Below are 27,558 nucleotides of genomic sequence, written 5' to 3' on the forward strand. Positions count from 1 at the left end.
TTTCTATGTCTCGTCTTCAGCTTTATTGCAAAACTTCCTACCCCTTCTCATTTCAGCCCACTTGGGGCTCCAATTTACAATTCCCTCTTTACACCCAGAAAATAATTAGGTTTCTTATCACAGAATTTAAACAGTTACAAATGTTCTTGTACCCCTTTTCTCGAAAAAGGAAATATTAAAGAGCTGCCATCCAATTCACAGAGTTACCGGACAGTTTTTATTCTTTGAGATGACCAGACGGTCGGAATCTAATCCTAATTGATCCAGAGCATCGTAGATCTTCTTTCGGATTTCAAAGACAAAATCTCTGTCGCGTCCTAAAAGCCAGATTTGATCTGTGAAAAAGAACATGTAAAAATATTTAGAAAATTTACAGAATATAAGGACTGTAAATTATTTTTTAATTAACCATTAAACCACATAAACAATCCCACACATTTCCAAGGGCTTTCGTTAGTATTCAAAAGCACCTATTAACCCCTGTCAAATGAGGTAGATATGAAATGTGATATGAATCTCTCAATTTTCATGTGGAGAGAGCAGCTGGATGAAAACAGATGAAATATTCACTAGAAATAATATCACTATACAGTAAAGCATATTTTTAATTGCTTCATGGCAAATTAAAGGCAATAAACTATGATGAAAACACATAAAATTGCAATTTCAACAAATAATACAAACTAAAGTCATGCCCAGTTCAATTTGCAATTGGCCACAATGTGGTTAGAGCATAGTGATTTTTTTTGGCGTACCAGTGTGGGCAAATCCGAAATTGAAGCAGGACCAAAGGATGGCGAAATTGTCGTAGTCTGTGAACAGAATCTGGTATTTTCCAGTGCCAGGAAGGAGTCGTGCTAAAGCCGCTGGGAGTCTCGATGACAACTGCAATTTAGGGATAAATTTATGAGCTTTGGCTTTCCCATTATGCAATTTCAATAAAATTTATAATGTTGCTCGCTGTCGTAAAACAACAACTAAATTATGCTAAATATTTCATTATTTTAAGAGGAACTTCCTACATTCATTATTAATTTGATAATCTAATTTGTTGTATTTTACGAATTCTACATAAACTTTAATACTTTTAAATGCTTTTGAACTTTAAAAGTTTCAAATTATAGTGATTTTTTTCATAAGTGTTAGCTGGATATAGTCTGGGTAACAGGACAATTATATTCACAATGTTTTAAACATCTGTTGACCCGAAAATATCTAGGCAAACTCTACAAGTTTTCGAAACCGTAATTCTTTTGAAATTTTGCTTTTAAAATGTTCTGTAACATTAAAAAAAAATCATATTATTCTTCAAATACATAAAATAAAGGAATTGCAAAAAATTAAGTACTTGCTCATTGCTTAACTAATATTTTAACCGTATACGTTTTTGTTTTCGTCTTATTCTCATTATTTGTAAAAGCTAATAGGGTAATACGAGGAATTTCGAAAAAATCAAATTTAAAGTTCATGCTTTAGGGTGGAATCACCAGTTCTCGCCAGTGCCCCACTTCTCGCCACTTACATTGAAATCGCTATTTTTCGCAATTTATGAAATAAATGAGTCGCAATTTTTTTGTATTGTTTCTGCTTCTACGCATAGAATCGAAAAATAATAATTATTCGTTTTGGATTCACGATTTTGATCACTTTTTAGAGCAATATTTTAAGCAAGTGCATCGAATCCAACATCTATTACCAAATATACTAAGTGTCGTCAAATTTTCATCAGGCCAAAAATATCTATTTGGGTAAATAATTTGTCTATTGAATATTTAATTGCACTTGTGGAATACATAAAATTTGTATTTAGTCAATTAATATTTCATTTTATATTATTTTTGTATAAAAATGAGGCATGGCGAGAAGTGGTAATATTCTGGAATTGATTTTACCACCTGTCGCCATATCTTTTCAATAGGCGACGCTAACTTCACTTCGTACATTCTCAGTTGTCAAATCTGCATTGTTTACTTTCTGCAAAAGCCCCATAATTTGATTTCTCAAATAAAAGTGAAGAAAAATCATTTAAAGAGAGTAATAATAAAGTGATCACAAGGAAAAAGAAATGGTGAATGTATTCTTTTCATAGCATTGCCTAAAATAACCGAGTGTGGTTCTTTTCAAGTGGGTGGCGAGAAGTGGTTACAAATTTTACAAAACTGGCGAAAAGTGGTAAAAAGTGGCGACGAAATGGTTATTTTTGCATTATTAATAAAAATCAGTTTTTTAAGTAGTCTAGCGTTATGTTTTAGGATTATTGTTTTCACGTATCTAGAGCCAATACATCTAAGTAACTTTGTGTCAAATTTGACTTATCTTGTAACAAGGATTCAAAAGTTATGATTAAATGAATTTAATTTTTCCTAAACATGGCGATAGCCGGTTATTCCACCCTAATAATCCAGTTATAATTTAGTCATTATACAAATGTAGAAGGATTCCGGTTAGGTTTCATTCCTGAAAACCTAAAATCCCGAAATTCAAAATCCTGGACGTCACAGACCCCAATGAGTCGAAATTTCGAAAATCCATAGTCCCGAAAAGCCAAAATCCAGAATAGTAAAAGTCTTGGAAAATCCAAAATTACAAAAGACCAAAATTCCGAGCGCCACACTCCTTAACCGCAAAATCCCGAAAGCGGAATACACAGAAGCCAAAATCCTATATGGGTCGAAACTCCGAATAACTGTTACTCCATATGGATCAAAATTTCGAAAAGCCAAAGGACCCGAATAAGTTGAAATCCCAAAAAGCCATAGTCCCGAAAAGCCAGAATGGTAAAAGTCTTGGAAGATCCAAAATTACGAAAGGCCAAAATTCCGAACGCTACACACCTTAACCCAAAAATCCCGAAAGCGAAATACCCAGAAGCCAAAATTATATAGATCGAAATCCCGAATAACTGTTACTCCATATGGATCAAAATGTCAAATCCCTAATGTCACATTCCGGAAAACGAAAATCCCAAATTCTTAAGTATCATAACTACAAGAATTTTAACTTCCCTTGAAAAAGACAAAGGGAAATCTTTTGTGTTTTGGTAACATATTCCACACATTATTCTCTGAGTAATACCGTCCTTTTCAGGATTTTGATCATTCGGTATTTTGGCTTTCGGGATTTTGGTGCTTTCTGGATTTTAACGTTCGAGATTTTGGCTATTCACGATTTTGGCTTTTCGGAATTTTGATCTCTACGGAATTTTGGCTTTCGAAATTACCACCTAATCGGAATTTTATATCTTCGGGATTGTGGGTTTTAAGGATATTTGGCATTTTGAATTTAGGTCGGTACCGATCTAGAATAATACTTTAGATTTAATTTTTTTTATCACAAGAGAGTGGACCAACACTAAATTAAAATAAACTGAACCGAAATAAGACAGTCTTTATAAAACTAAATTTTCAATAGGTGCTCTATATAAATTTCTTTAAAGTTTGCATGGAAACAGAATTTTAAATGAAAGAATCACAGCTCCCTAGGAGAAAATGATGTGGAAAAAATATCCATAACTACTTATTTGCGAAACTTTTTCAAGTCTTTCACAACTTGTATGAAATATACATCATTTTTAACTCCCATAAGCTCTCACAATATTAGCATTGGTTTTTAATTAAGTAACTTCTGCTTAAGAATGATTGATATAGGGCAAACTAGAGCACCACCGAACACGGGGTAGTACCATATACTGCGATTTTTTAAATTAGATATTAGACTTTAGAGGACGAGACCTGCAGAATTCATAATCCTTCAATATCCTTCAATATTCGTTTCTAATCCATATTCGATAGTGCCCCAGTTTCCCCTATCCTAATTTTAGAATGATAAGAAATACAAAGTCTTACTTTAGAAAATTTAAATAATTCTAAGCATTCAAAATTTTATATTCAGAACAAAATTATCTAACTGCTTAGTTAGAGTGTTGAAAGTCCTTTGTACATATACCGATCTTTTAATTTCATGTTTAGAACGATTTGAATTTTAAAGTTATTAGATTATTCGAAATGGTTTCTGGCTACATTCTTAAGTTTTTTTTATTTAATTTATAAACATTATTTGTATAATCAGAAAATCTCAATTCTTACAGAGATGTTTTGAATGAAATCGTTTCAATTATATACTATGCAAAAAATCCATAAATTTCATATTCATTGTGAATACTTTATCGTTATCGACAAAAAACGGATATACTCTGAATTTATGAAAAAGTTTTTTGCAAAAGCATCACATTGCAGCTGAATTTAATGGACTTAATGGAGTACAGAAAAATCACAAATGATCACACTAAAATTGGAGTTGATTATATTCTTATTTTCATAAAAATATTTTATTTTGCATTCCTTAATTAATTTAAGTGATTGTTCCACGTTATTTGATAACTGCGATTATGGTAGCATTCTCAATTTAAATATTTAATTTTATTCCCCTTTAAAAAAATATTGGTGTTTTTTTATAAAATCAAATCAAGAGCGAAGTTGTAGTGATTTTAAGTGGTAAACACTATTTTAATAAAATCTCTCCTTCCTACCACATTTTAATCAGTTTATTTAAAAATTTATAATAATTCAAGTGCTCCTCAATAAAGTGATTAATGGTTCGAATAATTTTAAACAACTAACTGTGAATTTCTCTAGAAACTTTAAAGTTTTAATATTCACTGTTACATTTTTTTTTGATAACATCGAAATGGATTTAATGTGTAAGAGGCAAACGTTACAACTTTCTCAATTTTGTTTCTATTATAATATATCAACAATATTGCTTTTTATTAAGATAATTAGTATAGATATTACGTAATTTTGGTAGTACTTTAATTACACTGTGCGACACGTTGTGGGTGTCTTTGACGAGAGTGCCAAAACTTGTTAGAGGGTCATTTAAGGATCTCAAATCTGCAATCCGTTTGTCCGGGTCACCTCTAGATTTTTTTGAAAAAGTATATTTAGTTTTTTGATGTTTTATAAAATTCAAAAATTCATATCTCCGGTTCTAATTATCCGGTGATAGTCACATAAAGCTAAACTGACGCGTAATTTCATCCTCTACAACTCTTGTGAACATATCAAGCATCTACGATGAAAATGAAGTATATTTTTTAAAGATTTTTTGAAAAAGGGCACCTAAAATGGTGCATTTTTCTGTGTTTTTTCCATCTTCTAGTAATTTTCCCACTTTAATAGAGCATTTTATATGTCAAATAACTATGCCTAAAAGTTAGAGAATTTAATATTCTTTCATATCTTTTTGGTTTAAATTTTCTATCCTAATTCGTTTATTCACAATAATTTATTGAATGATGATTATGATAGAAAATTCAAACCAAAAGAAAATGAAAGAATATTAAATTCTCTAACTTTTAGGCATAGTTATTTGACATATAAAATTCTCTATTAAAGTGGGAAAATTACTAGAAGATGGAAAAAACACAGAAAAATGCACCATTTTAGGTGCCCTTTTTCAAAAAATCTTTAAAAAATATACTTCATTTTCATCGTAGATGCTTGATATGTTCACAAGAGTTATAGAGGATGAAATTACGCGTCAGTTTAGCTTTATGTGACTATCACCGGATAATTAGAACCGGAGATATGAATTTTTGAATTTTATAAAACATCAAAAAACTAAATATGCTTTTTCAAAAAAATCTAGAGGTGACCCCGGACAAACGGATTGAAGATTTGAGGTCATTAAATGACCCTCTAACAAGTTTTGGCACTCTCGTCAAAGACACCCACAAAAAGGTAAATTTTGTCGCACCGTGTTATTATTAATAATAATAATAATAATAATAATAATGCTGGCACAACATTCCATGAAGGAACTAGGCCTTCCCGCAAGGGGATTTCTAGACATGCATTATTATTTTTTCTTGTACGGGATGAGGTTGTCAGTCCCATGCCCGTGGAATCAAGTGCAGTGAAGCTCACTGGATGCAATTCGAACACCTTTAACGCCAGCAAAATTCCTGGTAACCTAAAGGGGATTCGAACCCGGGACACTTGCATCATAGAGCGAGTGCTCTACCACTTGACCCATTCAGTGCCCGTTCTTCCTTACTTATGTACCGTGTTGTTATTAATAGTCCATTATTAATTTGAAAGCTTATTAAATTAGGTAGCGATTTGTCTATAAATTTAAGAATTCCTCTCAATTTTGATTCAGATTCAGAAATTAAGTATTTCATAATTTTCAGCAAAATGCGGTTTTCTACAAACTCTTTAAAACAATAATTTCAATCTTTCCTACGTAAGACGCAATGGCCGAATTAATTTTGTTATTATCTGTCTTAAATATAAATATTTTTTAATTTAAGTTATAAAAATTTTAATTAATACTATTGAAGTATTTGTAGAAATAAGGGAATAGATATGTTTCACGTGGAAAAGAAGAAATTATTATAGAAGACAGAATGTACTTAAAGTCAAGAAAGAATCGTCAAATTGAAAAATATTTCATTATTCCCTTAAAATTATAAGCTTTTTATTTCTTGGCTTTTTGTATATGCCAATTGGAACTCTAGTATTCCATCAATCTTATCTTATTGATCACGAGGAAGGCGCTCCTGGGCGGTCTAAACATGGACTTAGCGGATTCTTCCAACACGGGATACAACAGAAGCAATATAACATGATTACATTGTAACCGACACGATTAATAATAATAAATCAATCTTATCTATACAAATTTTACTGCTTGAACTCCACGAAGAGACCAGTATATATGAGACGCTCAGAGCAGAAGTGAACTGGTTCAATAGAGAAAGGAGACCACTTCTGCTCTGAGCGTCTCAAATATTCCCTTGATTTTTTCACTACCCCGAAATTTCCACTTTCCACCCCCCAGCGACCACTTTTCTAAACATATCTCCACGTTTCAGACAATTTCTGAGAGATATCGTCACGCTGCTTATCAATCTGTTCGTCTGTCCGGCTGTTACCATGCCTAGAGCCCAAACGGTTAAACATAGAGACTTGGCAACTTCAGAGGACCCCCCTCATAAGTTAACCCTGGGACTATTAACATGTCCTTTTTTCCCCCACCCAAAACCTTGTTTTGTTGGGAATGTTTTACAGATGTTAGAGGAAAGTGGCCTGCCTTTGAATGCGGCAACCTTTTTGAAAATTTCAATTTCCCTCTTATTTTCCAAAGCAAAAACCCTATTCTCTAAACTATAACCAATACAACTAACTATTTTCTATTAATTTCGATTAACAAAATAGAATTTTTGCTTTGGGAAATAAGAGAAAAAACAAATGTTCAAAGGCTGCCGCATTCAAAGGCAGAAGCAGACCACTTTCCCATACTATGTTTCAGAGATTACCCAATCGAACATTTCAGCCTTATTCAAAAATACCGTTGAATGATTTCTAATAACGGGTTTTCAAGGTCAAAGATTCAAGAAAATGCATTTGTAAACAGAATAGTATCATATTTTGGATCCGTCTTGGAATTCCTGACAAGCTTAGGACAATCCCAATCAATTCTGAACCGGTAATGAATCGGTTCATAAACGATATCTATATTTTATCCGAAATTCAGTTATATTGCTCCCATTGCTCTTATTTTGGATAATCTTTTGAGTGATTTAAATCGGTTCAAATTGGTTGAGAACTAGTACACGGTAAATGATGCTTAAGGACTTTTGAGTTATAGCATCTTAAGTCTCGAGTTTGAGAAATTCGCAAACCTGCGACGCTTTGCAATCCTTTTTTTATTTTAAGAGAAAATAATAAAAATGCATAGATACAATTGCAAGCAAATACTCTACAGATCGTATCAATAACATAATCAATTGAAAAACTGAATTGTTAGTAGATAAATAATGGTAAATGTAAATTCAATCAATAATACGAATAGTTACCATTTTCTTAAAAGAAAGTCGATGAGAAAATTTATTGTGAAAAAAATTAATTATTTCAAAATTTATCTCTGAAATACAATTTCTTTATGCAAACTTAATGATCTGAGCCGCAATTTCGTTATATGCTTAACATACTTTGGAATAAGGATACGTTATTAATTAAACAACATATCTTCTAAGATAAAAAAAACACTTATGATTTTAAGTTACTACTTAAATTACTAAACTTCTTCAAAAATATCTTAATTTAAAATTAATAAATATTTAGAGTTTGAACCTTTTTTTTTAATATTTTCCTTTCATTACAAGGGGTGAATAAGTGGATCTCACCGTGGTGTCACAAAATTTAAAATGAAAAATCACGTGTGTTAGAAAGAGTACACTATAGTGGAGTATTCCGATTAGTAAGATATTACTGTTCGTATTAATTGTTTTCTGAATCGTATTACAGGCCATTCAAGCAATTTTTCATGCGTGCCAACTGTAATTCGGTCAGTTTTCGAGCGAATGTATTGCTGCCAACTTTGTACACAGAAGGGAAAATGCGAGACAGAAGCAAGATAAAATAATTGCTATCTTTTTTGCCATTCTCGCAGTTCAGAAAGTATTAATCTTAATATTAATCTTATATGTGGCATAGTCATCAGAGTGAACCGTGACCGGCGATCGGCAAAATTGGCCAATCTGGAGCTAAAAATTGACAGATCGGCATACTTTGACTATAAATCGACAAATCAGTATATTGCTTTGCAAAAATTCGGCAAATCGTTACGATTTTAGCGAAAACTCAGCAGATTTAAATATCAGTAACAACGAGTAATAACGTTCGTTGGTTCGCTTAAATTCGTGTCGCAGAGTATTTCTGCGAAATTTCGATGGAATTTCTGCGGAAATTTTGCCGGCACGAAATTGACAGGTCGACACAAGATCGAAAAATCCATATGAAATAAGAAGATCGGCACAATTTTCACAACGAGTGAACCGTAAACGGCACAGTTATCTACCCCTTGTTTCTTTATCATTTTTATTATTTTTTAAAAATTAAGCATTAGTGAAGGCTTTCAGAGTAATCCACTGAACCCACTTATACATCCACTGACCATGAATACATTTTAAATATTTTAGGTTTTCCTGCAAATAGGGGAAATGCTTCTAATTTTGGACAGTTTCTTATTTTGGACACTTTGAGGATAACATTGGACACTAAAAATAAATTGATTAAAATGATGGATTTTTATTCCAATATTTGATGAAAAATGAATTCTATCTAAATATTTGTTCTTTTTGGAATATTTTAACACTAAATACGTTAAAATTTGAATATGATTTGAGTTGAAATTGCTTTGTTGAAAATTCAGTGTGAGCAATTGCTTACGAGAAATATGACAGAACTTCGTGGCTTACTTCAGTCTTATTTAGTTTTGGTGAAGTACTAACAAAGTTTGTTCGCTGTTTTTGAGTGATATTATTGAATATTCATTGAATATTGTGTTGATTCACGTTACTGATGATTTGTACATTTGACCTGAAGTGAGATTTGCCTTGTGAATTATATTTTTCGTGTGAAAAATGGGAAATTTTTTAAGACATTCACCAGTGAGGTGATGATTCTTATTTTGGACAGGTGTTTTTCTCACGAAATTTCGTGAAGTTTTAGCTTTTGTGATGACTAGGTTGGACAAATGCCTGGAGAAATGAAGGAGCATCATCTCTACGAAAGAGATGCAGTGAGAAATGCCTTGAAAGGCTCCCGGAAAGGGCAGGGAATGAGCGAATCCGCACGTACTTGGAGTACCGAAGTCAACTCACTTTAATGAATGATATGGAAAGTTTCCGGGCTTCTTGTGACATTCTACGTTTCCCTTACATAAACAGGAAGAGGACTTGGTAAGATTGGTTCATAAAATGAAGAACAATGGGCATCCTGTTGAGGCGGATTATCTGTCCAAATTTACAGACAAGTTGTAAAAATTAATAACCAAGTTGTCCAAAATAAGAGTCAAATTCACCTCTACATATCAATTCATTTTTAAACGTATTAAAACTAATTTTAGTAAAAATGAGATGATAAATAGCTTGCCAAGTTTCTAAACAATCCTTCTGAAAAGAGAGTAACAAGAAAAGTCAATTAGTATTGAAAATATGGCACTTCAAACTTAGGATATCGATGCTTATATGCAGACTGTCCAAAATTATAAGCACTTCCCCTATTACGGTTACCAAGAATGATCACTAGAAATCCATTTATATTATTTTTACATTTCTAAAAAAATCACTAAGCGGTAGGAGAAAGGGCTCTCTCTTCTAACGTTCATGCCCTCGAATAATTGAATTTTCTTTTAATTTTCCTAAGAGACTTAAATATTTCTATTAAATATTAGTTGGCTTATCAACAATTGTTGATAATTCCATGCTAATTTAGTGTAAATCTCTTGCAAAAAACAAAAGGCATGAACGTTCGAAGGGAGAGCACTTTCCCCTATAAGAAAATTTCGCTGTTTGTGTAGAAATTTTTATTTAAGTTCGTACAATAGTCTTTCGTTAATTTTTAATCACAATATGCCATCAATTTCTTTTAATCAAACAAACTTTCCCACAAGCTACAATTTCATCTCAAAAATTTCACAATTGATCGATAATATAAATTCAAAATTAAGTTCAAAAGGGACAGATAATCCTAACCGGCTTATGTAGGTGAGATTCTTAACGTGAGCTAACTCGGAGTGCATGCAAATTCGATTTAGAGCTGAAGTTGGGAGACGCCATTCAGTTATCTTGAATAAAATTCGTGAAATTATACAAATTTTGTATTTAAACCAAAATATCAAGGATTTGGATGAACTGACCGAAAAGTGTTATATGGGTGAAATGTAGACCAGAATGTTCTCTATAATTTTTCCATAGAACATGATCTCATCGATTACTCAGAAGTCAAGATAATCGAGGTTTTTTGTTTCTTAACTCGTTTTTTCATCCAGAGTGCCCCAAGTAGTCATTTGTTGAACTTCAACTATATCAAAGAATTGTTGTCTTTTGTGGGACTTTCCATTCAAAACCCTATTTTAAGTGTCTTGGTGGAGTAGAGGCAGTCAAATTGGCATCTGAGTGATTTCAAAGCGTTATTATGGGAAAAATCAATTTTTTCACACTTAAACGGCAAAATCTGAGTGATAGCTTAGTCTGAGTGGAAAATGATGTATGGACGAAATGTAGAGACAAATGTTCTCTACAATTATGTCGAAGTAATCATCAAAATCGGTTCAGCGACAGTCGAGATAATTGAGGTTATGTGATATTGAAATTGGTTTTTCGACTGTGGCGCCCCTGGTGTTGGTCCCACGAAGTTCAAATGTTCTAGAAAGTTGTAGTATTTGGTGAGATCTTTCGTTTAAGCCCTCATTCATCAAAATCGGTCACATAGAACCGGAGATATGATTTTTTAAATTTTGTGAACTTTGACCCCTCATATCTCCGGTTCTATTGAAACCACAGCGCACATACGCACCATTTTGGAAACGTCCTAGACTGGACTACAACATACTAAAATTTCATTAACTTGCACAATGCCGTTTTTGAGAAAAGTGACTTTGAATTTCGATGAATTTTGACGCTATCACAGCGCCACCTGTGGTGACTTTTTGAACTTCCATCTGAAAGTGCTCATCGAGACGAAACCAAAAAGGTAAAATTTAGGTTGCTATGTTAATTAGAACCGGAGATAGAGGCCGGTCAATGTTCGAACTTTGACCCCTTATAGCTCGGGTCAGGGGTTATGGATCGACTTAAGGTTTGTTTGTTTGATAGGTATAATCAACGGCTACAACATACTAAAATTTCAGCCCGATTGCATAAGGAATTTTTGAGTTATTTAACTTTTAAGATTTAAAAATTTTCTTTTTAAAAAAAGCGCCCCTAGCGGTGGCTTTATGAACTTGCGATGTTAGAAGGAAAAGTGGCATTTCACGAGAGCTTTCCAAAAAGCCCTCATTTTTTAAATTCTGACAATTAGAACCGGAGTTATGGCCATTTTAAGAAAATTTTTTTGGACCCTTATAGCTCGGGTCAGGGGGGTCGGGGACCTTAAGTTTGGTATTGATGGAAAGCTCTAAGGCCCAGCTATAACATACTAAAATTTGAGTCCGCTGAATGCCATAGGGGCGGAGCTATTGAGAAAACAAAAAAAGGGGGGTCTTCAAAATGGCGGAAGGAGGGGTGGGGGGTGGGGGGTCAATGCACCATGTTGCAATTTTCATACGATATTTAACCTTTGCCGAAAACCGCAAGTCGATATCTTTTTTAGTTTAGGAGCTATTAAGCTCCAAAGAGCGGCCGGCCGGCCGGCCGGGAACGTAACTTAGCCCCCCATATATTCGTGATCAGGAAGTGGCGAAACACATTTTGGCCAAGTTTGAGCGCGATCGGAGGACATGAAATTTTGTTAGGATTATAGTAGGTGAGATTGTTAAGAATCTCACCTAATATTTCTCAATGAAAAAGATGGAAAGAAAATGAAATTTGCTCAAAAGTATTTGAAAAACTCTTATGGGAAATTCACACAAATCTGTCTTGTGTATTTTTCAATTGCAGAAGGAATATAATTCAAGTAGTATTGATCTTCTTCAGCAAAATTTTATTTAAAAAAATAACGTAAAAAAATGCATAAAAATGTTGATGAAGCTGTCGAAGTGAATATTAGATGCCTGTTTTCATGGACATAAAACACACCTTCTGTAACATATGACCTATTGTAATTTTTAACCGAATATGAGGTCAGTGTGCTAAATATTTGCATAATTTGACTGTGAAGAACAAGTTTTTTGTGTATATATTCCCGCTCACACTCGAAAGTGAACAGAAAGTCATATTGATAATTACAAAATCTCACGACAACCGTGCGAGAAAAGTCCATTTGAATTAATTGTATTGCATTTAGCATTTCATAATAAAAACATACGTCGAATGCAGAAAATTAAACACATTTAATGAGGCAAAAAACTTTAGTGCAATGCAGACTCTGGGATTTTTTTTTCTTAAAATAAATTAGATCGATGTCATTGTCTTATTTTATTTTTTTTTTATAATGCATTAACAAACTCACCTGGAAGTGCATTATGGATGAATTTTCAGACTCTGGTAATGCAAAACCGAGAGAAACAGATGGATTTCCCGTCCTGAAAAAAAAAACAGAAAATTATTTTATATCATTTGAATAAAATTATCAGTAATTTATCGATAATTTTTTTAGTGAGATAATACATCGAGGAAGGAGACTATATCACCATTGATTCACAGTTTTGATGGCAACTTCGAGCTTCCCGTAAGACGCTTCCAAGTCCTGAGATGTATCAACGGGCTGGAAGGAGAGGGTTGTGCACCCAGAGGCTATTTCCGGCAAATAGAAAGATCTTTCAACCTCGTACCACTTCCCCGTAAACTGCCAAAGAAATCAAATGGTCACAGTTAAATAGCTGGCGATGCTATCTAAACGTAATAAAAATCACACAAAGATTGCATAAAGAGTAACACATTGGAGCCAATGAAAGTAAAATTGCCTCAGAAGACATTACTCGTTGAAATGGTTAAAATGTCGAGCAGAAATTCCGAATCCAGTTCAGTGAGATTGCATAGGTCAGGGATGGCAAGTCATTGGCTCGCGTACATGTTTAAAACTGGTCAGAGGAATAAATAATAAGCTCAACGTGTTTTTTTTTACATTTACACAAATACACGGAAGACTTAGAGAAATAAACTATGTTCGAATTTGAAATTTTTATTCTAATCGCATGGCTGTCGATATTCTCACAGAATGGCGCTCGATTTACCGATTCTTGATTAATGACTAACAAAAATTATTCATTTTATTATTAGGGGAATGTAGACATGGTCCGCACACAGTGAACCTTCAAACGATGCAAATTTTCTATTTGTTTGCAAAGAGCTTGTTCGTCATCGATAAGATAGATAATTATTAATCTCACCAGACAAGATGAGAAATGTAAACCACCTCTTTGCAAATAGAAAACAAAATTCGCATCGTTTGATCTGTCTAATTTTAAAATTAAACTAGTCTTCATCGACTAAAAGACAGGTAAAAGAAGCATCGTGCGACAAAACTAAAAAGTCATTAAGTTCTTTAAGCTTTTGTTCAGCAAGAGTAAGAGTTCTTGATAGCACAAATTACACTTCAATTAATCTTCAATTTCTTGCAAGGTCACTAAAGAATCTTCAAAAATCTGATAATAACTAACAGATTATTTAAAAAACTAAATTATGCAATAAATTGTTCGAAAGAAAAATAAAACTTTCATTGCCCCAAACCCAAAATAATATTGCAAATTCTATGACTTACTTTTAAAGAGGTCATGGTACAATTTGAGCTTTGATTGATTGATAAAATAATTTGGAAAAAAAGGTAAATGGTTTTGAGTTATGGGCAACACACAATAACTTATTTATGATTGATTATTTGTTAAGTAAGTATGTGACATGACGGACATGATTAATGTTTTATGACGCTCAATAGTTTATACGGCAATAAAAGAAATTAAAGCATTAATGTTTACTTGCATAATTTAGCAATTTCTATAAATATTATCATAATAGCATGGTTCAATTCAAACCTCATTTTAAAATCAGTCTGGATTTCTAGGGTTTTTCCCACTAGATAAATCGAGGGAGAGGGGTTGAAGAGAGTCCATATCTAAACAAATTCTTAATTTTTAAACAATTTTATAGAAGAGAAAATAAACTAAGAACTAAAACTAATTAAGCAGCAAAAAATTTTTACAGAAGGTTACAAAACTCAGCTAAAAGAGGGGGTGCAAATTTACCCGGATCATGGTAGGGCAAAGTGCCCATGCTTTCCACGGTCCGAAGCTTCATAATATAAATCTTTTCTATGTCTTTCAATAAATGTGACTCATCGTACCCATATTTTAAAAACTAGGGGACAGTATCCTGTTTTTAACATATAACTTTTTATTTATTTAATTTAATTATTATTATTTCATATTTAACTTAGGAAAAATTTAGTTATTAAAATGTTAAGTTTCGAATATGGAAAGTGCTCATGCATTGCATGGTTCCAAGCTTCATAATGACTAATTTTTTTCCAATGTGTTTCAATAAATGTGACTGAAAATTTAGTCACAATGAATCTTGGGACCATTCAAATCATAGGCACTTTCCCCTACAATATTAAAATTTCTTGTTACTTCTTTTTCAGGAGTGTTGTTTGGAATCTTGAAAAGTAGTTTATCATCTTCGTTTTCTTTATATCAATTCCTAAAATATTGAAAAATGAATAATTATATGGACTTTGCTTTGGGTAGTATTCCGGCTACATTGAGTGGAATTTCGGCCACCTTGTTTATGACCACCTTGTGCAAAATAACAAATAGTAAATTTCAAAATGTCATTCGGAATGCATTTAATAATTAGTTTAATTATTTTTTATATGATCCGTAAATCCTCGAGATCTTCCGTGTAATTGATTCTGAAGGTGAAGTTCTCTAAAGAATTGACCTTGGCACCCGAAATTTACGGTCAGATTTCCCCAGCGACTTGCCCTTTCGGAATTCCTCAGAGGCCCTTTTCACATCATATTTTTCATAGAGGCGATGCTTTTATTCTTTTTTTGGACATTTTACAACATAGAAATTTAAAAACATTTATCAATTTTACTGAAAACCTCGAATTAAAATCATTTGCACTTTCCCACAAATGACCAGATATTTTATTTAAGACTCTTTCCACGCCGAAGTTTCTATAACACATTTTAATTTAAATAATACCCAAAAATCAAAGATTTTTATGTTACTATATTCTAAAATAATAAATATTTATGTAATGGAAAAAAATCCATTTACTATTCGAAGATTAAATCCACAATTTTAATTTATTTAGTTGTTTGTCCGAATTTACATTCAAAACGGCCGAAATTTGGCACTTTCACCTTAGGTAGTCTGGATTCTTTTACACTATTGAAAATGAGCTTTATAACTAAGATCATTAATTTAAAATAACAACAAGAATTATTTATCACAGATACGAATGGAATATACATTATTATTATTAGAATGAAAGGAACACCTATTGGCACTTTAAGAATTTATCATGCCATTTTTAATGACACTTTCAATACCGATTTAGGAAATGAAATTTGAATATCTCTTTTTATAAGAAAGGGTAGATTTCATCATTTTGACAAAAGTGTCAATAGGGGTTCCCTGTCGAAGAGGTGTTCCTTCGACCCTACTTCATTGTTATAATTCTTTTTTCTTCCTTTGAGCTTAAATTAAATAAAAACAGTTAGACACTGTCATGCAACCCCAGATCCAAAACGATTATCATTTTTTAAACTTAATATTAGGTGAGATTCTTAACAATCTCACCTACTATAATCCTAACAAAATTTCATGTCGTCCGATCGACCTCAAACTTGGCCAAAATGTGTTTCAGCACTTCCTGATCACGAATATATATGTGGCTAATTTACGTTCCCGGCCGGCCGCTCTTTGGAGCTTAATAGCTCCTAAACTAAAAAAGATATCGACTTGCGGTTTTCGGCAAAGGTTATATATCGGGTGAAAATTGCAACTTGGTGCATAGACCCCCCACCCCCCACCCCTCCTTCCGCCATTTTGAAGACCCCCCTTTTTTTGTTTTCTCAATAGCTCCGCCCCTATGGCATTCAGCGGACTCAAATTTTAGTATGTTATAGCTGGGCCTTAGAGCTTTCCATCAATACCAAACTTAAGGTCCCCGACCCCCCTGACCCGAGCTATAAGGGTCCAAAAAAAATTTCTTAAAATGGCCATAACTCCGGTTCTAATTGTCAGAATTTAAAAAGTCAGGGCTTTTTGGAAAGCTCTCGTGAAATGCCACTTCTCCTTCTAACATCGCAAGTTCATAAAACCACCGCTAGGGGCGCTTTTTTTAAAAAGAAAATTTTTAAATCTTAAAAGTTAAATAACTCAAAAATTCCATTGTGCATCGGGCTGAAAATTTAGTATGTTGTAGCCGTTGATTATACCTATCAAACAAAAAAAACCTTAAGTCGATCCATAACCCCTGACCCGAGCTATAAGGGGTCAAAGTTCGAACATTGACCGGCCTCTATCTCCGGTTCTAATTAACATAGCGACCTAAATTTTACCTTTTTGGTTTCGTCTCGATGAGCACTTTCAGATGAAAGTTCAAAAAGTCACCACAGGTGGCGCTGTGATAGCGTCAAAATTCATCGAAATTCAAAGTCACTTTTCTCAAAAACGGCATTGTGCAAGTTAATGAAATTTTAGTATGTTGTAGTCCAGTCTAGGACGTTTCCAAAATGGTGCGTATGCGCGCTGTGGTTTCAATAGAACCGGAGATATGAGGGGTCAAAGTTCACGAAATTCAAAAAATCATATCTCCGGTTCTATGTGACCGATTTTGATGAGTGAGGGCTTAAACGAAAGATCTCACCAAATGCTACAACTTTATAGAATATTTGAACTTTGTGGGACCAACACCAGGGGCGCCACAGTCGAAAAACCAATTTCAATATCACATAACCTCAATTATCTCGACTGTCGCTGAACCGATTTTGATGATTACTTCGACATAATTGTAGAGCACATTTGTCTCTACATTTCGTCCGTACATCATTTTCCGATCAGACTACGCTATCACTCCGATTTTGCCGTTTAAGTGTGAAAAAATTGATTTTTCCAATAATAACGCTTTGAAATCACTCAGATGCCAATTTGACTGCCTCTACTCCACCAAGACACTTAAAATAGGGGTTTAAATGGAAAGTCCCGCAAAATACAACAATTCTTTGATATAGTTGAAGTTCAACAAATGACTACTTGGGGCGCTCTGGATGAAAAAACAAGTTAAGAAACAAAAAACCTCGCTTATCTTGGCTTCTGAGTAATCGATGAGTTCAAGTTCTACGGCAAAATTATAGAGAACATTCTGGTCTACATTTCACCCATATATCACTTTTGTGCCAGTTCATCCCAATCCTTGATATTTTGGTTTAAATACAAAATTTGTATAATTTCACGAATTTGATTCAAGATAACTGAATGGCGTCTCCCAACTTCAGCTCTAAATCGAATTTGCTTGCACTCCGAGTTAGCTCACGTTAAGAATCTCACCTACATAAGCCGGTTAGGATTATCTGTCCTTTTTAATTGAAATGAATTTCGTTAGGATTTTTTAATACTAGTTTTTAACTTTGCAAAATCTGTTTTCTCGTTTTCTTCCAATTTTCTATAATTTGCAAGACCGTTGTAATTCATTCAAAAAATTTTAAAAGTCAAAAGTAAAAATCCGAAAGATTTTCTCTGAAAATTCTTCCAAAATATTATATTAAATTTATTTTTAAATTAGTAATTTCAATGACGTACGTAAATAAAGGATATTTATTTGAAAAATTTAATACCATCGTTAAAAATTTGCTTATCTTTTTATTCAATTTATCTGAACTTATCTTTTAAAAAATTGAGAATAATTGTTAGCGCTATTCACGGGAGACTATAGTACCCTCCCATGAAAGAAAAGTTTTACTGAGCAAGTTAAACCATTGAGATCTTTCGAGATGAATATATTTATATATTCAATAATATTTGAATGGACATTTTTTAATGTTTTTTTAATTAATATTGTAGAACAAAATAAAAACAATTGTATGCGGTATTTGATTTAATTCAAAAGCAAGAGTTTTCAAAATTTAAAATAATAAATTTTGTAGTTATGTCGTCTCCATGAATGGATAACAATACCATTAAAGTGTCATCCATATTTTACCCTTTAAGGACGACCAGGTCACCGCTGTCTCAAAAACAAAAACTTTTTTTTGACTCTAGAGTCCTCTACATAGTCAGAAATATGGTTTTGTTTTTGGGACACCGGTGTCCCACTCGTCCTTAAAGGATTAAACAAATATTCGATCCAAAAAAAAATGTTTTAATCCAAATTCCGATTTCCAAGTAGCATGAGGTTCAATATTAAATATTTTATGGAACTAGGGTAAAGTGATACAAGTTGGACATAGTGTTACAATTTGGACAATTCGCCGGTACAAGTTGGACATGGCTTTTTTCTTGATAAAAACAGTAAAAAATTTGTTTTTAAGCACAAGGAACCAAATTATAAAACTAAAGCATTAAAAATATACAAATAAAAATGAAGTACTAAATTTATCAAGAAAAAAGCCCTGTCCAACTTGTACCATTGTCCAACTTGTACCACTTTACCCTACTCAAAAAATAGTAACTTTTAGTAAAATTTTTAACACTTTACGAATGATACTGTTGCTATGACTGAGCCACGGTTAGAGCTCAATTAAAGTTTCACCATCCCTGACGACATTTAAAATTTCATATCTTTCCCAACGACTTTCTTCCTTCCTCCGTTGGCATCTATAGCAGTTCCTCTATTTTGTTGGCAAAACCAGCAAGTGCCATTTCAAAAATAGTAGACACTAAAGAGAGGGAGAAAGTGTGAAAGAAGGAGCGGGAAAGTAATGTATTTGTCGCGGAAATACAAGCGCGGGAAAGTCAATTGAATAGCGTTGTGCCAATTCATGGTCAAATTTTCAATCCCCACAGCCAAATACTGGCGCCAATTTTCCACCAATTATTTCCAGATAAATCACCCGTAAAGCTTAAGAGAGAAAATGGTGAAAATTAATCGAGTTCTGGCGTACGAGAAATTATTGGTGATTTCCAGTAGTTACACTTTTCAATCGAGCTCTTTCAATTTGCACTTCCACCTTGTTTACACAATTTTATTGATGACACATCACGTTCAATTCATTTTTAAGAAGTGAGAAAATTTGCTAAAAGTACCTTAGTCATGTTGTATTTTGGCATTGATGGATATTTTGGGCATCTGCAAAGAAAAGAGAGAAAATTAGCTGGTGAAAACTAATTGATTAAATAGAAGTTATAGCAAATTAACGCAATTTCTAACGCTCATCTAATTGAACAATATTCCATTTTCTTATCTGCTATTTTCAAAGGATTTCACTAATATATTTTCTCTTTTGGTTTTGAATTTCAAAAAAAAAAATAAAGACAAATTTTATGGCGATATCTTCAGCATAGTCCAAATATTAGGAGAAACTCTTGTTTGTTGAAATATTTCGCCAAATTCCCGAAGAATAAACCATTAGAGAGAAAGGTCGTTGAGACATATTTCAAGTTCAAATATCACTGGGAAATCTTACGCAAGAAAGTTGAGTCACCTTTTCATAGACCATAATTAAGTTTTTGGCACAAAAACTCTTCCTTTCAAAATGGAAATGTATAATACATTAAGTGAACTCTTGTTATTTAATTTTATGACCTTCTTTGTCAAGTTTTCTCTTTCATAGTCCCATTAAGATTACGATGAGTTAACATTTTTTCTGATACAGTTTAATGTAGAATAAAATGAACTTCAAATTGTTAAAGAAATCCATATACAAACTGAAAACAAATCAATCGAGTTTAATGTTTTTATTCGAAAGAACAAACCAAGTAAAGAGGAAGCAAATTAATTTGATTGAGAAACTTTCAATGAGTTTTAAAAATACATTCTTAGATCATGCACTACTTAGCGAAAAACAAAATTCTTTTAACACAATACAAAAAAAAACAAAATGATAACATGCGCAATTAATTTTTACTTAATTAACTGTGATATTAACGTCACAGAAATCTCCTGATGTTTTAATCTCAGAGTTGTAAATTTTTTTTTAATGATAGTGTAATGCTCATAGGAAACACGATACCCTCCAAAAAATTATCGTGTCAGTTAATTTTTTTTGTTTTACATATTACACTTTTAATAGTGGGATATTCCAGCGATCATAAAAAATTAATATCCCAGAAAAATTTTGCTCATAATAATATTTCACTGGGTTTAAATTCTGATCAAAATGTCCAATGAATTTGCATAAATAAAAAAACTATAAAAAGAAAATATAAATTAGTATGATAGAAAACCTAAAAAAACAATAAAAAATCTTTTGGTTATCGGATCTATCAAAATTTGCTATTTGAGAAATTAAAAGAATTATAGTACTTTATATTTTATAATGCTTCATCTAGACACACTTTCGGCTTAAGCCGAGAGGCGGATAAGTCAGAAACTGTTGGAAATGTAATCTAATCATTATTTTGATTATAAATTTAAATTTGGGCAGTAAAAAATATATCTGGTCATTAAAAGCAGTAAATCATTACAAAACTGTGTCTATATTACTTTAAATCAAACTGTAAAGATATCATAAATTGAAATCCCTAGAGATTTCAAACATTTAATAAAATTTGAAGCAATAAAACAACTAACCTGTCTTTCTTAAATAACAGAATAATTGTATTTGATTTAATTTTTTTTTCAAAAATCCTATTCTTGATCTAAATAATCGTCGAAATAAATTGGCTCGGAACCCTGCTTACCGAATTCGAACGTAATTCATATAGGGATCATGACTTATGGCCTGTATATACTTATGACTTCTTGGTAGAAATTTTCAAATCTTGTCACAAAATGATTTCAAAGAAGCACAAAATTATGAAATTTAATATGCTGCAATAAAACAAAAAAAAATCTTAATTTTTTAGTTCTTCGGCATCATTTTATAACAAAGTTTTTTGTCAGGAGGCCATAAGTAGGTAATACCGGAACCCTACTTCAATCAAAATTATTTTATTTTTCGAATCATAAAATAAACAATCAATATCGAGTTTTTTCTCAATACGATCTTGTAATAATTTCGAACTAAAACATTAGAAATATGCAATTAAAATATTTATTATACTATAAATATTTTTTTATTAAATAAAGCTTTCAATGTTTTGGAGCCTTTCAAGTTATTGGACAATCAGAAAACAATATGAAATTAATTTTCTTTTATTTTTTAAATTATAATTGAGAAACTGGTACGCTAATATGGGGCTTTAAGAGTTCTACAAGGATTTGAGACTAAAATGATCGTTAAAACCCTTAGAATTGTCGATTACGGAACATTTAAAAGTTTGAATTATTTCGTTTTATCTGTCCGGTCATCGCCAGACCTAAAGAAAAATAAGGCCAAAATGTAGGATCCTCGGGAGAATCCCCATAAGTCGACTCAATTTAAATTATAATTTAATCTTCTCATTGATAGCTAGAGTTTGATTCTCCAATAATGTTTTGGGTAAAGGGTAATTGCAAATCTATTTGCACAAATCAAATTAATTTTGAATTTTCTAATTAAATTTTCAAATAGAGTTGAGAAAATTTTTGAAGACGTTAATGAAAGAGTTCTCGATCGAAATTCCAAAAACCTAAAATCCAGAAAAGCCAAATTCCAAGATTTTTAATTTCTGGTTTTTTGGCATTCGGCATTCTGAAAGAATTACTCTGTAATTATCAGGGGGGTGACATTAGCTCTAAAAAATGCGACCAGTTTTAATTTTTTCCCTGTTTTCGTACACATTTCACGATATATCTTCAAAACTACGTAGGTTGCCAATTTGGGGTTTTCAGTTGCCTCTTTGTTATTAAATTGGCTTTCATTTTGTATTAGTATTTTTTGCTAATTCATTCTACAATGACAGAAAACAGCTAACAAACTCAAAAGTTTTTTCGGCGCGCTAGAATGTCATGCCCCTGGTAATTATAATGGAAATTCTTACTTTGTTTTTCCTCGCAACAAAAGGGAGACTAACATATGTTGACATTCAGGATGTTCGATATTTATATAGTAAATACTTGAACCACCTTACGGACTAAACGGAAAAAAAAATGTTTTTCTCATTCGGCTCTCGAGACTGATCTTCAAATTTTGCAAACTTCAGCTATGAATGCAAAAATAACGATTTTAAGGTCAAAGGTTACAAAAGACACTAGTGAATGTATTGATCAACCAATTTGGGAAAATTTGCCGTCTTGAAAAAGTTTTTAAAACCTCTGATGAATTTAAATCGTCTCCTTTTGACTATGAGTCAGTAAAAATCTAGTAATGAGCCGATAAATTAAGCCTTATCCAAAATTCAATTTGTTTTAAAGATTATTTTTCCTAAATTTTAAGATGATGTTTATATAGATTATATTATCAATTGTAAATTGGAAAACGTTAAAAATATTGTTTAGTGATAACAAAACTTTGCAAAACATTCCAATTCGTGAACACAACATTTTTCCCCATGAATTAGAGCTCTAAAGAACTTTATTACAAAACTACTTTTGGAGAATAAAATCAAGTCACGAGTTTCAGTATTTCACAAAAACTAGAACGCTTTGTCATCCCTTTTAATCTTTCTTGTCTTTTAAATCTTACAATATGTGATGAACAAACTAAAATAAATTGAACATTTTTTTCTGTGAATTGCTATAAAATATTTTACATTTCAATTATAATGATCACCTGGATATCCCAGAGTATAATGACAAAGAAGAGAGGTGACACTAAACACAGAATAGATTCATAAGAACATTCTTCAAGATTTAACGGTCAGTGCATGATTCGAATCTACTTTTTTTAAATATTAGATTTAATATAATATTTCATAATTTTTAAATTAAATAACTAATTTTTTTTAATACACATTAAAAATAAACAAAATTTTACTAATTTCACCATGGTTATTGTACGACACTAAATGATGGAACAAAGATTAATATACAGTAAGTGCGGGTGTCTTTGTACCCCGCCGGTGAATGACACCTCCCTGTTCGTAAACTTTTCTGTACTTTTAGAACTTAACTCTTTCGCGTCTTTAGGGTCATATATGACCCGGGGAAAAAAGTTTCTTTTTGGCTATTTACATTAATTGAAATCTAACTGGAGTCTTGAGAAAATGAGCCAAGAATCTTACATCCTTCTATTATGATGCCGTGCACGAACAGATAGATTTCAATTAATGTAAATACCCGAAAAAGACTTTTTTCCCCGAGTCATGACATTACCCTAAAGACGCGAAAGAGTTAAGGATGGTCTTGTCTTGACCGATCCCATCTACCATGTCTTATCGGTAAAAATCAGTTCTTAGAAATAAAAAAAAGTTTACGAATAGTGGATTGTCAAAATCACCCTCATTTACGGTACGTAAAATTAATATATAATATTTTTCGAGTTCCTGCCATTACCTAAACATTAGTTTCTTAACATTCAAAATAGGTGTGATTGTGAAGGAATCACACCTAAACACAAGCTTCATGGCCAATATCATATCACAATCACTCAAATAATTTCGAGAACTTTAAAAGGGATATGACAATTTCTAAATAAATTCCAAAAATTAGTTTTTCATGCTTGAAATGTTTATCTTTCACGTCTTTTACCCCACTGCTGCGACGCATGTACTGTTTATCCCTCCGACTGACGACGGTAGGCCAGACTTAAAGCTAAACGATTATAGGGAAAAGCGTACTACCTTCGGATAACTAAAGCTTCGAACAATTATTTTTTGTATTGAAAACAAATGAGTTATACAAAGCCTGAGTCTCTCGAAAGCAGCGTGCTTTCCCGTGCTTTTTAAAGACTGCTTTACTTGTTAAGGTGGGCATTATTGCGTTAAAGTTTAAAAAGTGTTCAGAGAGAGTATCTGTGTTATCACACTTGCACATTAAAATTTTAATATGATTCACATTAATTGTCGCTGGTGAGAGTCCAAATGTGTAATTTGTGTGTTTGAATCATTTTATATTCAAAATTTGATCTATTTGTTGATAGAAAGGTAGACTTGGCCCGCAAAATTTGATATAAATTGATTTATAGCATTAATACGAAAAATTAATGCGATTTTCTCTTTAATTTTTTCATGTGAAAAATATTTATGCTTTAGGTAAAAAACTTATTTTTGCAGGTCAAGTCCACTTCTTTATCAATAAATAGAAAAACTCCAAATATTAAGTTAGTCAAAAACACATATAACATATTTGGATGCTCACAAGCGAATTAATGTGAATCACATTAATGTTTTAATGTGCAAGTATGATAACGCCGTATGTCTCAACCAATTTTGATAAATTTGTGGTTATTGGAATATGAAATACCTAGTAAATCTGAAGTAGTTTTAGGCAATTCTAAACCAATAAATAATAAAATAGAAATGTTAGAAGACTTCCAGACTTCGTACATTCCCTGGCTTCAAAAACTTCATATTATTTGTCCTATATTTTTAATGAATCTAACCTATTTTTTTTTTCAAAAAAAGTGTGAATTTAATACTAGATTTTAAAATGTATTGCCTTGTGTGTGCTCTTCCCTTATACGGGCTTCAGACCTATGCCGAAAATAGACACAGGCTGATCCTCAGCTCGAAAAATTTGGCGGTAAAGGATTAGCAAAAACTGACATACACTGAAGATTTAGGATTAAGGATTAGCGTCTTCAGCCTAAATTTCTATTAAATGTGCACACTTTGATCGCTTGAAGACTTCTTAAGTGCAATATCAAGGGTTTTTTCGTACAAAAAAGAGCAAACTGACCTTCTCATTACAGTAGAGTCTCTTAAATTCGAACGCTCGGGGAGTATTTTTGAAATTTCTCACCTCCCAAATTCGAACGATTTTTTCAAAATTAACGAAATTTGTGTGAGATTAAATTGTACTTTGAATCAAATTCCCGTACTTTCTCGCAAGTCTTAGTGGTAACATACTTCCTTTTCATTTTACACAACCATAATGTATCCACTCAGGACCACTCAGGAAGAAGCACATAAATATGATTTTCATTCATCAAGAATACGAATTTTCTAACATAACCTCACAATTGACATTTTGAATCCAAACGTCGTTCGAATTTGAGAGATTAAGATTTGAGAGACTCTACTGTACTCCAATTATAATGCTTTTTAAGGTTTTGTGACATTGCGTATCATTACTCTCCATGTTTTTTCACCCAATTGACATTTCGAAAGCGCCCAAAAACACCCAAAGTGAAGCTCTTTTTATTTACAGCACTAGCGCTGATGTCGCCTAATCTCCGTAATTTCACTAAACCTCACGAATTTAGAAGATCAGCCGGATCCTCCAAATTATAGGCTGATCCATGAGTGAATTGAGACCAATCCTAATTTTTCGGGCTGATCCCTAAGCCGATCCATGTGTCTATTTTGGGCTTTAGGCTCAGCCCAATGGCTCACCTGCTCTAATTTCTTATCAATATAACGATTTTTTTTAGAAAAATCTACCTTAGGATTGGATTATTAAAGATAAATGACCAATTAAGTTCTCAAAAACCAATAAAATTTCTCGCTATCTAAGATTTTGATACCTTTGGGAACTGGACTAAGCCTCTAGTCTGAAGACCGCTTTAGAATCATCATAACCATAGTTTGACTCGAATTTTTAACCATTAAATACATATTTTTTTATATATATTATGGACAATGGACATTCAGAGAAATAAATACCTTTCTTCTCTATTTATTGAGTACTTTGGTAAAGGTCACAGGAAGTTCAGCAACCCAATTTTATATGAATTGCATTTCAGTATTTACGCTGATATCAATCTATGTATAAGTCAATTGATTTTCCGAATATTTGCAATCTTTGCAATAATGCTGCAAATATAACTTGAACTGGAGTGAGTTTTGTTTGTTTATGAATCACTCAACAAAAGACAAGTCAAGCAAAGAAACAATACTTTCGCCAGAAGAAATGGCCAAGTTAATCTTTTGTAAAATCAATCTCTTATTTAACTTCTTGTGGATGTTCTTGAAATCCCCCCAGGCCGCACTAATCTCCAAAAACCCCCCAAGCTCTCTTCATTCAACTTCGTAGTGTTATTTGGTGATCGCATTTGGCACGCAAAGTGCAGAAGCAACGAGTCGCGAACTCTTTCTCCCCTTTTTTGTTTTCTTTCGCCACTCAAACACCCAACAATGGATGATGTCGAAAGAGTTCATGCGAGAGTGGAGAAATTTCTAGGGACAACAGGTGGGTATGCCCCAGAGATAATTTTTGGTGGCAGATTTAGGCACAAGTTGAAAGAATTTTCAAATGTATTACACTATTTGACCGATTTCCAAGGTCGACTGAACGTTTTGTCGTTGATAGACTGCGGGATAATTTATGAGCAGATTTGAATTACTTTTGGAAGCTTTTGCAGGCTTACATAAAGCATTGTTAAATGTTCTCATAGTTTGGGATTTTCGTGTTGATAGAGTATAAAAATTAAATGACTTTTAGAGTCACCTCCCAAATCCAGATGCACTAACTTCCGATGAAAAGAGCCAAATGGCAACGATGGTTGATAAGAGAAACTGCATTTTTGTCCACAGAGCAGAAATTTAAGTGAATCCGTTGGTAGTGCAGAGTTGATCAAAAGACAAATTGAGCGTGAAATCATAAGAGTTATTCACACTTGCACTCAATGCACCTCTTTCATCGAAAGATCACAATTCTTCTTCTTTGCACTATTGAGCAATTCACCTCCCCCGAAAGTCCATAAAAGAAAACCTGCTTAACTGTTAAAAAATGTTCAACTGTGTCACTTGAGAGAGTTCACTGAATTCCATAAAGTCTCTGCCACTTCTTTTGCGTTCGCCTCAAAAGCAAATGAGCCAATTTAAATTGAATGTCTCATGTGAAAATTTCATATTCACTCTCAATTGAGTCCGATTGACTTCCACCAACAACAAACAAGTCAGGTGAAAGAGACGGTGCAAAGAAATGCTAAAGTGCCTCCAAAAGATCCAACTGAGCACGGCAAACTCACAATTAAGACT

General features: G+C 32.7%; 1 protein-coding gene across 2 annotated transcripts; it reads right to left on the reverse strand.

Moving 5' to 3' along the window:
- Positions 1–27,558, reverse strand: LOC129803935 (apolipoprotein D). Of its 2 annotated transcripts, none has more exons than XM_055850817.1 (6): positions 27,026–27,558; positions 19,702–19,744; positions 13,141–13,295; positions 12,960–13,032; positions 756–885; positions 1–335 (listed from the first exon to the last, which is right to left on the reverse strand). In XM_055850817.1, the coding sequence occupies exons 1-6, from the start codon at positions 27,097–27,099 to the stop codon at positions 196–198; spliced, it is 615 nt and encodes a 204-aa protein (XP_055706792.1). In that variant the 5' UTR covers positions 27,100–27,558; the 3' UTR covers positions 1–195. The 2 variants fall into 2 exon arrangements, with proteins under 2 accessions (XP_055706792.1, XP_055706793.1); XM_055850818.1 differs by having other exon boundaries at positions 27,014–27,039.

This window comes from Phlebotomus papatasi, chromosome 2 (assembly GCF_024763615.1).
Source record: "Phlebotomus papatasi isolate M1 chromosome 2, Ppap_2.1, whole genome shotgun sequence".
NCBI classification, from domain to species: domain Eukaryota; kingdom Metazoa; phylum Arthropoda; class Insecta; order Diptera; family Psychodidae; genus Phlebotomus; species Phlebotomus papatasi.

Coding starts and splice junctions, on each gene's coding strand:
- LOC129803935 (XM_055850817.1), bottom strand. CDS start 27,099: ATGCAGTTTCTCTTATCAACCATCGTTGCCATTTGGCTCTTTTCATCG. Junction 13,296..19,701: donor CAAAATACAACATGACTAAG/GTACTTTTAGCA, acceptor TTTCTTTGGCAG/TTTACGGGGAAGTGGTACGA. Junction 886..12,959: donor CATCCATAATGCACTTCCAG/GTGAGTTTGTTA, acceptor CCTAAATTGCAG/TTGTCATCGAGACTCCCAGC.